The sequence below is a fragment of the Lampetra fluviatilis genome, unplaced genomic scaffold, assembly GCF_964198595.1.
Source record: "Lampetra fluviatilis unplaced genomic scaffold, kcLamFluv1.1 SCAFFOLD_178, whole genome shotgun sequence".
Lineage (NCBI taxonomy): Eukaryota > Metazoa > Chordata > Hyperoartia > Petromyzontiformes > Petromyzontidae > Lampetra > Lampetra fluviatilis.
In genome coordinates this window covers 33,716-47,371 of record NW_027620859.1, presented here as the reverse complement: position 1 = coordinate 47,371, position 13,656 = coordinate 33,716, and the positions used below count along the sequence as shown (strand labels likewise).

The 13,656-nt window shown below is 53.5% G+C and overlaps 1 protein-coding gene across 1 annotated transcript in view; it reads left to right on the top strand.

The window, feature by feature from the left end:
* The window catches only part of CREBRF (CREB3 regulatory factor), a 39,586-nt gene extending 28,437 nt beyond the window's left edge, over positions 1–11,149 (top strand). The window contains exons 6-9 of the mRNA XM_078884947.1: positions 5,414–5,652; positions 6,951–7,066; positions 7,113–7,239; positions 10,956–11,149. Coding sequence (XP_078741073.1) covers positions 5,414–5,652; positions 6,951–7,066; positions 7,113–7,239; positions 10,956–11,149 — 676 coding nt within the window. The remainder of the gene's footprint in view (positions 1–5,413; positions 5,653–6,950; positions 7,067–7,112; positions 7,240–10,955) is intronic.
* Positions 11,150–13,656: the final 2,507 nt, after the last annotated feature.

Genomic DNA, 13,656 nt, shown 5'->3' with positions numbered 1-13,656 from the left:
AGTGTTGAGTCTATGGGCAGTGTTGAGTCTGTGGTGCAGTGTTGAGTCAATGGGCAGTGTTGAGTCTATGGGTAGTGTTGAGTCTATGGGTAGTGTTGAGTCTATGGGCAGTGTTGAGTCTATGGGTAGTGTTGAGTCTATGGGCAGTGTTGAGTCTATGGGCAGTGTTGAGTCTATGGGTAGTGTTGAGTCTATGGTGCAGTGCTGAGTCTATGGTGCAGTGTTGAGGCTGTGGTGCAGTGTTGAGTCTATGGGTTGTGTTGAGTCTATGGGCAGTGTTGAGTCTATGGGCAGTGTTGAGGCTGTGGTGCAGTGTTGAGTCTATGGGTAGTGTTGAGTCTATGGTGCAGTGCTGAGTCTATGGTGCAGTGTTGAGTCTATGGTGCAGTGTTGAGTCTATGGGTAGTGTTGAGTCTATGGGCAGTGTTGAGTCTATGGGCAGTGTTGAGTCTATGGGCAGTGTTGAGTCTATGGTGCAGTGCTGAGTCTATGGTGCAGTGTTGAGGCTGTGGTGCAGTGTTGAGTCTATGGGTTGTGTTGAGTCTATGGGTAGTGTTGAGTCTATGGGCAGTGTTGAGGCTGTGGTGCAGTGTTGAGTCTATGGGTAGTGTTGAGTCTATGGGCAGTGTTGAGTCTATGGGCAGTGTTGAGTCTATGGGCAGTGTTGAGTCTATGGGTAGTGTTGAGTCTATGGGTAGTGTTGAGTCTATGGGCAGTGTTGAGTCTATGGGCAGTATTGAGTCTATGGGCAGTGTTGAGTCTATGGGATAGTGTTGAGTCTATGGGTAGTGTTGAGTCTATGGTGCAGTGTTGAGTCTATGGGCAGTGTTGAGTCTATGGGCAGTGTTGAGTCTATGGAAAGTGTTGAGTCTATGGGCAGTGTTGAGTCTATGGGTACTGTTGAGTCTATGGGTAGTGTTGAGTCTATGGGCAGTGTTGAGTCTATGGGTAGTGTTGAGTCTATGGGCAGTGTTGAGTCTATGGGCAGTGTTGAGTCTATGGGCAGTGTTGAATCTATGGGTAGTGTTGAGTCTATGGGCAGTGTTGAGTCTATGGGTAGTGTTGAGTCTATGGTGCAGTGTTGAGTCTATGGTGCAGTGTTGAGTCTATGGTGCAGTGTTGAGTCTATGGGTACTGTTGAGTCTATGGTGCAGTGTTGAGTCCATATGTTGAGTCTGCGTCTCTCTCCCCGTGGTGAGATGTTGACGACCTCGCCTGGTATACAGGAGGTCGTTGGTTCGATCCCGAACCTGACGACGCCTGCTGCTGCTGTATATTTGGAGTCTGCGTCTCTCTCTCTCATCATCATCACGGTGGCTAGGAGATGTTAACTACCTCGCCTGGTATACAGGAGGTCGTTGGTTCGATCCCGAACCTGACGATGCCTGCTGCTGCTGTATATTTGGAGTCTGCGTCTCTCTCTCTCATCATCATCACGGTGGCTAGGAGATGTTAACTACCTCGGCTGGTATACAGGAGGTCGTGGGTTCGATCCCGAACCTGACGATGCCTGCTGCTGCTGCTGTATATTTGGAGTCTGCGTCTCTCTCATCATCATCATCACGGTGGCTTGATAGGTCTTTGTGGGTGTCTGTGGATCTTGATGGGTCTTGATGGGTCTCTGTGGGTCTCTGTGGGTCTCTGTGGGTCTTGATGGGTCTTGATGGGTCTCTGTGGGTCTCTGTGGGTGTCTGTGTGTCTCTGTGGGTCTCTGTGGGTCTTGATGGGTCTCTGTGGGTGTCTGTGGGTCTCTGTGGGTCTTGATGGGTCTCTGTGGGTCTCTGTGGGTCTTGATGGGTCTCTGTGGGTCTCTGTGGGTCTTGATGGGTCTCTGTGGGTGTCTGTGGGTCTCTGTGGGTCTCTGTGGGTCTCTGTGGGTCTTGATGGGTCTTTGTGGGTCTCTGTGGGTCTTGATGGGTCTCTGTGGGTCTCTGTGGGTCTCTGTGGGTCTTGATGGGTCTCTGTGGGTGTCTGTGGGTCTCTGTGGGTCTCTGTGGGTCTTGATGGGTCTCTGTGGGTGTCTGTGGGTCTCTGTGGGTCTTGATGGGTCTCTGTGGGTCTCTGTGGGTCTTGATGGGTCTCTGTGGGTGTCTGTGGGTCTTGATGGGTCACTGTGGGTCTCTGTGGGTCTCTGTGGGTCTTGATGGGTCTTGATGGGTCTCTGTGGGTCTCTGTGGGTGTCTGTGTGTCTCTGTGGGTCTCTGTGGGTCTTGATGGGTCTCTGTGGGTCTCTGTGGGTCTTGATGGGTCTCTGTGGGTGTCTGTGGGTTTCTGTGGGTCTTGATGGGTCTCTGTGGGTCTTGATGTGTCTCTGTGGGTCTCTGTATGTCTCTGCTAAGCCGCTCGTTGTTTGCTGCTATCACCGTGTGCGATGGTGGCCGGGCACCGCTTGCCCGAACAAAGATCTGCTGAACAGGAGCTCACGCGATCGGGGGGGGGGTGCAGGGGGGGGGTCCCCCTTGCATCTCGTAACAAATAAACAAAACATTTACACTATTGGAACCTCATTTGCTTAGTAAACATATGATAATAGTTTTTTACCCTTCTATCTGACAACAAAACTGACACCTTTGTTTTACAAGGAGTCATGTTTGCATAGACCACAATACCTGCAGTCATAATGCAAACAAAAAAACACAACTCTGATAATGTATGTGCACTGTCCTTGAAGTTGATTGGTCCACACCCGAGACAGCTTTCCTTAGAGCCTAGTCTCACATGGTCCTTGAAGTTGATTGGTCAACACCTGAGACAGCTTTCCTTAGAGCCTAGTCTCACATGGTCCTTGAAGTTGATTGGTCCACACCTGAGACAGCTTTCCTTAGAGCCTAGTCTCACATGGTCCTTGAAGTTGATTAGTCAACACCTGAGACAGCTTTCCTTAGAGCCTAGTCTCACATGGTCCTTGAAGTTGATTGGTCAACACCTGAGACAGCTTTCCTTAGAGCCTAGTCTCACATGGTCCTTGAAGTTGATTGGTCAACACCTGAGACAGCTTTCCTTAGAGCCTAGTCTCACATGGTCCTTGAAGTTGATTGGTCAACACCTGAGACAGCTTTCCTTAGAGCCTAGTCTCACATGGTCCTTGAAGTTGATTGGTCAACACCTGAGACAGCTTTCCTTCGAGCCTAGTCTCACATGGTGTTGGACCAGATGACGCCAAAAGGCGCACAACTCAAAGACAATGCACCATCAGAGTATGAGAGCTCTGGGTGAGGCATTTACACCATTGGAACCTCATTTGCCAGTAAAAAATATGATAATAGTTTTTTTACCCTTCTATCTGGCAACAAAACTGACACCTTTTTTTTGCAAGGAGTCATGTTTGCATAGACCACAATACCTGCAGTCAGAATGCAAACAAAACACACAACTCTGATAATGTATTGGCACTGTCCTTGAAGTTGATTGGTCCACACCCGAGACAGCTTTCCTTCGAGCCTAGTCTCACATGGTCCAACACCATGTGAGACTAGGCTCAACTTCAAGGACAGTGCATATATTATCAGAGTTGTGTGTTTTGTTTGCATTATGACTGCAGGTATTGTGGTCTATGCAAACATGACTCCTTGTAAATAAGGTGTCAGTTTTGTTGCCAGATAGAAGGGTAAAAAAATAACCCCAAAAAACAAAGTTTTTCACTCTAAAACCTTTATATGCGTGGCGGCTAGAGTCCTCTCGTCCTCTGGCTTGAGATGGCTGCCACCTATGGGTCAGATGATTGCCTGCCACCATTAAGCAATTGGTCATTAAATATTTTTAAAAAATTCCCTAAACAGTGTAAAATTTAGGAAAAAATTTTTTTCGCGAAAATCAATTGTCACGCACAACGAGTCTGTGTAGCAAAATGTCAGCTCGATCGGATCACGGGAAGTGGGTTAAAAAACGACCGAAAGATTTGCACGGTCGTAAGCGCGTAAGCAAGCAAGCACGCAAGCAAGCAAACTTAATATAAAGGATTTAAAAAACCAATTAACAAAACAGTTGTTGACTTCAGAAGATGGGCAAACGTGGGTGGAGTGAGGAGGTGGAGGAGGAGGAGGTGGAGGAGGCTCTTGACCCGGTGCTCTCTCTCCCTCAGCTGCGAGGCCGTGGGAGCCGTGGGAGCCGTGGGTAGCGTGGGGGGAGTGAGGAGGTGGAGGAGGTGGAGGAGGTGGAGGAGGAGGAGGTGGAGGAGGAGGTGGAGGAGGTGGAGGAGGTGGAGGAGGCTCTTGACCCGGTGCTCTCTCTCCCTCAGCTGCGAGGCCGTGGGAGCCGTGGGAGCCGTGGGTAGCGTGGGGGGAGTGAGGAGGTGGAGGAGGTGGAGGAGGAGGTGGAGGAGGAGGTGGAGGAGGTGGAGGAGGTGGAGGAGGCTCTTGACCCGGTGCTCTCTCTCCCTCAGCTGCGAGGCCCTGGGAGCCGTGGGAGCGTGGGGAGCGTGGGTAGCGTGGGGGGAGGAGGAGGTGGAGGTAGAGGAGGAGGTGGAGGAGGTGGAGGTGGAGGAGGTGGAGGTGGAGGAGGTGGAGGAGGCTCTTGACCCGGTGTTCTCTCTCCCTCAGCTGCGAGGCCGTGGGAGCCGTGGGGAGCGTGGGTAGCGTGGGGGGAGTGAGAAGGTGGAGGAGGTGGAGGAGGAGGAGGAGGAGGTGGAGGAGGTGGAGGAGGTGGAGGAGGCTCTTGACCCGGTGCTCTCTCTCCCTCAGCTGCGAGGCCGTGGGAGCTGTGGGAGCCGTGGGTAGCGTGGGTAGCGTGGGGGGAGTGAGGAGGTGGAGGAGGTGGAGGAGGAGGAGGAGGTGGAGGAGGTGGAGGAGGTGGAGGAGGTGGAGGTGGAGGAGGTGGAGGAGGTGGAGGAGGCTCTTGACCCGGTGCTCTCTCTCCCTCAGCTGCGAGGCCGTGGGAGCCGTGGGTAGCGTGGGTAGCGTGGGGGGAGTGAGGAGGTGGAGGAGGTGGATGTGGAGGAGGTGGAGGAGGAGGTGGAGGAGGTGGAGGAGGTGGAGGTGGAGGAGGTGGAGGAGGAGGTGGAGGAGGAGGTGGATGTGGAGGTGGAGGAGGTGGAGGTGGAGGAGGAGGAGGTGGAGGAGGAGGCTCTTGACCCGGTGCTCTCTCTCCCTCAGCTGCGAGGCCGTGGGAGCCGTGGGGAGCGTGGGAGCCGTGGGGAGCGTGGATAGCGTGGGGAGCGTGGGGGGAGGTGGAGGAGGTGGAGGTGGAGGAGGAGGAGGTGGAGGAGGTGGAGGAGGAGGAGGTGGAGGAGGTGGAGGAGGCTCTTGACCCGGTGCTCTCTCTCCCTCAGCTGCGAGGCCGTGGGAGCTGTGGGGAGCGTGGGAGCCGTGGGGAGCGTGGGGGGAGTGAGGAGGTGGAGGAGGTGGAGGAGGAGGAGGTGGAGGAGGAGGTGGAGGAGGTGGAGGAGGCTCTTGACCCGGTGTTCTCTCTCCCTCAGCTGCGAGGCCGTGGGAGCCGTGGGGAGCGTGGGAGCCGTGGGGAGCGTGGGGGCAGGTGGAGGAGGAACCCTGAAGTCGACGGACGATGAAGAGGACCTGGAACATGACGAGGGCTTTGGCAGCGACCACGAGGAGAGCGACGATGACGACGACGATGATGATGAGGAGGAGGAGGATGAGGAGGAGGAGGATGATGAGAAGGACAGAGATGAGCTGAGCGACACATTCTCTGAAGCAGGTGGAGTGGCTTGGCACGCAACTAGCACGCTACTAGCACACTACTAGCACACTACAGCCATCAACGCCATCACCGCCATCACCACCACCATCATCATCACCATCACCGCCATCACCACCACCATCACCACCATGCTACCGCCATTACCACCACCATCACCACCATCACCACCACCATCATCACCATCATCATCACCACCATCACCACCATCCACACCACCATCACCACCATCACCACCATCCACACCACCACCATCATCACCATCACCACCATCACCACCATCACCACCTCCATCACCATCACCGCCATCACCATCACCACCATCATCACCACCATCATCACCATCACCACCATCACCACCATCACCACCACCCACACCATCACCATCACCACCATCACCACCTCCATCACCATCACCGCCATCACCACCACCACCACCATCATCGCCACCATCACCACCATTCACACCACCATCACCACCACCCACACCACCACCATCATCACCATCACCGCCATCACCACCATCATCATCACAATCACCGCCATCACCGCCATCACCACCATCACCACCATCCACACCACCATCACCACCATCACCACCATCACCGCCATCATCATCACCACCTCCATCACCACCACACCATCACCACCACCACCATCACCACCATCACCGCCATCATCATCACCATCACCACCATCACCACCATCACCACCACCATCACCACCATCACCACCGTCACCACCACCATCACCACCATCACCGCCATCACCGCCATCACCACCATCACCACCACCATCACCACCATCACCACCATCACCGCCATCATCATCACCGCCATCATCATCACCACCTCCATCACCACCATCACCATCACCACCATCACCACCATCACCACCATCACCACCACCATCACCACCGTCACCACCACCATCACCACCATCACCACCACACTACCACCACCGCCATCACCACCATCACCACCACCACCATCACCACCATCACCACCACCACCGTCACCACCATCACCACCACCACCACCATCACCACCACCACCGTCACCACCATCACCACCACCATCACCACCACCACCGTCACCACCATCATCACCACCACCGTCACCACCGCCATCACCACCATCACCACCACCACGCTACCACCTGCATCACCACCACCACCAGACTGCGTGTGACCCTGCCGTGACCCTGCCCGTGACCCTTGCCCCCGCCCCCTGCCTCCCGACCCCTGTGCCCCCTGACCCCTGTGCCCCCTGACCCCCGTGCCCCCCGCTTGACCGCAGGTCTCGACGCGCCCACCGCGACGCTGTGCGGCGCCGGCGGCGACGGCGACGACGACGACGACGACGACGACGAAGAGGGGGAGGGGGGGGAGGGGGGGGGGCGCGGGGGGGGGGCGGTGGGGGGGGGGCCCGGGGAGTGCCCCCCCCCCGCGACGGCGCAAGCACCGCTACTTCTGGGAGTACGGGGAGCACCACCCCCCACCGCCCAAATTGGAGCGCAGCCTCACGGCGCCCGAGTGGGACCGCGACACGCTGCCCTCGAACGTGTACCGCTCTGGGGGTGCACACGGTACTTACACACACAGTCAGACACAGTCAGATACACACACACACACAGTCATACACACAGACACACACAGTCACACACACAGACACGCTGCCCTCGAACGTGTACCGCTCGGGGGGTGCACACGGTACTTATACACACAGTCAGACACAGTCATACACACACACAGTCATACACACAGTCATACACACAGTCACACACACAGTCACACACACAGACACACACACAGACACACACAGTCACACACACACAGTCACACACACAGTCATACACACAGTCATACACACAGTCACACACACAGTCACACACACAGACACACACAGTCATACACACAGACACACACAGTCATACACACAGTCACACACACAGACACACACAGTCACACACACAGACACACACAGTCACACACACAGTCACACACACAGTCACACACACAGACACACACAGTCACACACACAGACACACACACAGACACACACAGTCATACACACAGACACACACACAGTCACACACAGACACACACAGACACACACACAGACACACACACAGACACACACACAGACACACACACAGACACACACAGTCATACACACAGTCACACACACAGACACACACAGTCACACACAGTCATACACACACAGACACACACAGTCATACACACAGACACACACAGTCACACACAGTCACACACACAGTCACACACACAGACACACACAGTCACACACAGTCACACACACAGTCACACACACAGTCATACACACAGACACACACAGTCACACACAGTCACACACACAGTCACACACACAGACACACACACAGACACACAGTCATACACACAGACACACACAGTCATACACACAGTCACACACAGTCACACACACAGACACACACACAGTCATACACACAGTCACACACAGTCATACACACAGACACACACAGTCATACACACAGACACACACAGACACACACAGTCATACACACAGTCACACACAGTCACACACACAGTCACACACACAGACACACAGTCATACACACAGACACACACAGTCATACACACAGTCACACACAGTCACACACACAGACACACACACAGACACACAGTCATACACACAGACACACACAGTCATACACACACAGTCATACACACACAGACACACACAGTCATACACACAGACACACACAGTCATACACACACAGTCATACACACACAGTCATACACACACAGTCATACACACAGACACACACAGTCACACACACAGTCACACACACAGACACGCTGCCCTCAAACGTGTACCGCTCGGGAGGGGCACACGGTACTAACACAGTCACACACAGTGTGATACACACACTCATACAGTCACTCATACACAGTGTAATACACACAGACACACACACACAGACACACAGTCATACACACACACAGTCATACACACAGTCACACACACAGACACACACAGTCATACACACAAACACCCACAGTCACACACACAGACACACACACAGACACACACACAGACACACACACATACACACACAGACACACACACAGACACACACACATACACACACACAGACACACACACATACACACACAGACACACACACAGACACGCTGCCCTCAAACGTGTACCGCTCGGGGGGGCACACGGTAACACAGTTACACACACTTATACACACACACAGTCACACAGTCATACAGTCACTCACTCATACACACAGTCACTCATACACACACTCACTCATACACTCACTCACACACTCACTCACACACTCATACACTCACTCACTCATACACTCACTCACTCACTCATACACTCACTCACTCACTCATACACTCACTCACTCATACACTCACTCACACACTCATACACTCATACACTCACTCATACACTCACTCATACACACACTCACTCATACACTCAATCATACACTCACTCACTCATACACTCACTCATACACTCACTCATACACACACTCACTCATACACTCACTCACACACTCACACACACACTCACTCATACACTCAATCATACACTCACTCACTCATACACTCACTCATACACTCACTCATACACACACTCACTCATACACTCACTCACACACTCACACACTCACTCACTCATACACTCAATCATACACTCACTCACTCATACACTCACTCATACACTCACTCACACACTCACACACACACTCACTCATACACTCATACACACACTCACTCACTCACTCATACACACACTCACTCATACACTCATACACACACTCACTCATACACTCACTCATACACACACTCACTCACACACTCACTCACTCACTCATACACTCACTCACACACTCACTCACTCACACACTCACTCACTCATACACTCACTCACACACTCACTCATACACTCACTCACACATACACTCACTCATACACTCACTCACACACACAGACACACAGACACACACACAGACACACACACACAGAGAGACACACACTACACACACACACTACACACACTACACACACACTACACACACACACTACACACGCACTACACACACACTACACACGCACTACACGCACACTACACACGCACTACACACTACACACACAAACACTACACACCACACACACTACACACACTACACACACTACACACACTACACACAGACACAGACTACACACACTACACACACACTACACACACTACACACAGACACACACACTACACACACACTACACACACTACACACACACTACACACAGACACACACACTACACGCACACTACACGCACACTACACACACAAACACTACACACTACACACGCACTACACACACACTACACACTCATTACACACACACTACACACACACTACACACAGACACACACACAGAGAGACACACACTACACGCACACTACACGCACACTACACGCACTACACACAGACACACACACTACACACAGACACACTACACACACACTACTCACACACTACACACACACTACACACAGACACACACACAGAGAGACACACACTACACGCACACTACACGCACTACACACAGACACACACTACACACAGACACACACACTACACACACACTACACACACACACAGAGACACACACCTACACACACTACACACACACTACACACACACACTACACACTCACTACACACACACTACACACGCACTACACACACACACTACACACACTACACACACTACACACACTACACACACACTACACACACACTACACACACACTACACACACACTACACACAGACACACACACAGAGAGACACACACTACACGCACACTACACGCACACTACACGCACTACACACAGACACACACACTACACACAGACACACAGACACACACACTACACACACACTACTCACACACTACACACACACTACACACAGACACACACACAGAGAGACACACACTACACGCACACTACACGCACTACACACAGACACACACTACACACAGACACACACACTACACACACACTACACACACACACAGAGACACACACCTACACACACTACACACACACTACACACACACACTACACACTCACTACACACACACTACACACGCACTACACACACACTACACACACTCACTACACACACTACACGCGCACTACACGCACACTACACACACTACACACACACGACGGTAATGACGACCCTGCCCCGCCCCCCCCGCGCGCCAGGCAAGCGTTCGGCCAAGAAGTCCCGCCGCACGGACGTGGACGATGTGACCCCCAACCCGCGCCGCCTGCTGCACATCGGGCAGGAGCTGCGCAAGTTGAACGCCGAGATCGGCGAGCTGACGCCTGTTAGCGAGCTGCCGCTCACGGCGCGACCTCGCTCGCGCAAGGAGAAGAACAAGCTCGCCTCGCGGTGAGACACTCACACGCAGACTCACACGCAGACTCACACGCAGAGAGACTCACACACAGACTCACACACAGACTCACACACAGAGAGACTCACACACAGACCTCGCTCACGCAAGGAGAAGAACAAGCTCGCCTCGCGGTGAGACTCACACGCAGAGAGACTCACACGCAGACTCACACGCAGACTCACACGCAGACTCACACGCAGACTCACACACAGACTCACACACAGACCTCGCTCACGCAAGGAGAAGAACAAGCTCGCCTCGCGGTGAGACTCACACACAGACTCACACGCAGACTCACACACAGACTCACACGCAGACCTCGCTCACGCAAGGAGAAGAACAAGCTCGCCTCGCGGTGAGTCTCACACGCAGACTCACACGCAGAGAGACTCACACGCAGACTCACACACAGACTCACACGCAGACCTCGCTCACGCAAGGAGAAGAACAAGCTCGCCTCGCGGTGAGACTCACACGCAGACTCACACGCAGACTCACACATAGAGAGACTCACACTCAGAGAGACTCACAGAGAGACTCACACACAGACTCACACACAGACCTCGCTCACGCAAGGAGAAGAACAAGCTCGCCTCGCGGTCAGACTCACACACAGACTCACACACAGAGAGACTCACACACAGACTCACACACAGACCTCGCTCACGCAAGGAGAAGAACAAGCTCGCCTCGCGGTCAGACTCACACGCAGACTCACACACAGAGAGACTCACACGCAGACTCACACGCAGACTCACACACAGACCTCGCTCACGCAAGGAGAAGAACAAGCTCGCCTCGCGGTGAGACTCACACGCAGACTCACACACAGACTCACACACAGACCTCGCTCACGCAAGGAGAAGAACAAGCTCGCCTCGCGGTGAGACTCACACGCAGACTCACACACAGACTCACACGCAGACTCACACACAGACTCACACGCAGACTCACACACAGACTCACACGCAGACTCACACGCAGACTCACACACAGACTCACACACAGACTCACACGCAGACTCACACACAGACTCACACACAGACTCACACGCAGACTCACACACAGACTCACACACAGACTCACACGCAGACCTCGCTCACGCAAGGAGAAGAACAAGCTCGCCTCGCGGTGAGACTCACACGCAGACTCACACGCAGACTCACACACAGACTCACACACAGACTCACACGCAGACCTCGCTCACGCAAGGAGAAGAACAAGCTCGCCTCGCGGTGAGACTCACACGCAGACTCACACACAGACTCACACACAGACCTCGCTCACGCAAGGAGAAGAACAAGCTCGCCTCGCGGTGAGACTCACACGCAGACTCACAGAGAGAGAGACTCACACACGCAGACTCACACACAGAGAGACTCACACACAGGCTGACACGCAGACTCACACACAGACTCACACACAGACTCACACACAGAGAGACTCACAGAGAGACTCGCACACAGACTCACACACAGAGAGACTCACACACAGAGAGACTTACACACAGACTCACACACAGAGAGACTCACACACAGGCTCACACGCAGACTCACAGAGAGACTCACACACAGACTCACACGCAGACTCACACACAGACCTCGCTCACGCAAGGAGAAGAACAAGCTCGCCTCGCGGTGAGACTCACACGCAGACTCACACGCAGAGAGACTCACACACAGACTCACACACAGGGAGACTCACACGCAGACTCACACACAGACCTCGCTCACGCAAGGAGAAGAACAAGCTCGCCTCGCGGTGAGACTCACACGCAGACTCACACACAGACTCACACACAGAGAGACTCACAGAGAGACTCGCACACAGACTCACACACAGAGAGACTCACACACAGAGAGACTTACACACAGACTCACACACAGAGAGACTCACACACAGAGAGACTTACACACAGACTCACACACAGAGAGACTCACACACAGAGAGACTTACACACAGACTCACACACAGAGAGACTCACACACAGAGAGACTCGCACACAGACTCACACACAGAGAGACTCACACACAGAGAGACTTACACACAGACTCACACACAGACTCACACACAGAGAGACTCACACACAGGCTCACACGCAGACTCACAGAGAGACTCACACACAGACTCACACGCAGAGAGACTCACACGCAGAGAGACTCACACGCAGACTCACACGCAGACTCACACACAGACTCACACGCAGACTCACAGAGAGAGAGACTCACACACAGACTCACACACAGACTCACACGCAGAGAGACTCACACGCAGACTCACACACAGACTCACACACAGAGAGACTCACACGCAGAGAGACTCACACGCAGACTCACACACAGAGAGACTCACACACAGAGAGACTCACACTCAGAGAGACTCACACACAGACTCACACACAGACCTCGCTCACGCAAGGAGAAGAACAAGCTCGTCTCGCGGTGAGACTCACGCAGACTCACAGAGAGACTCACACACAGAGAGAGACTCACTCGCACACAGAC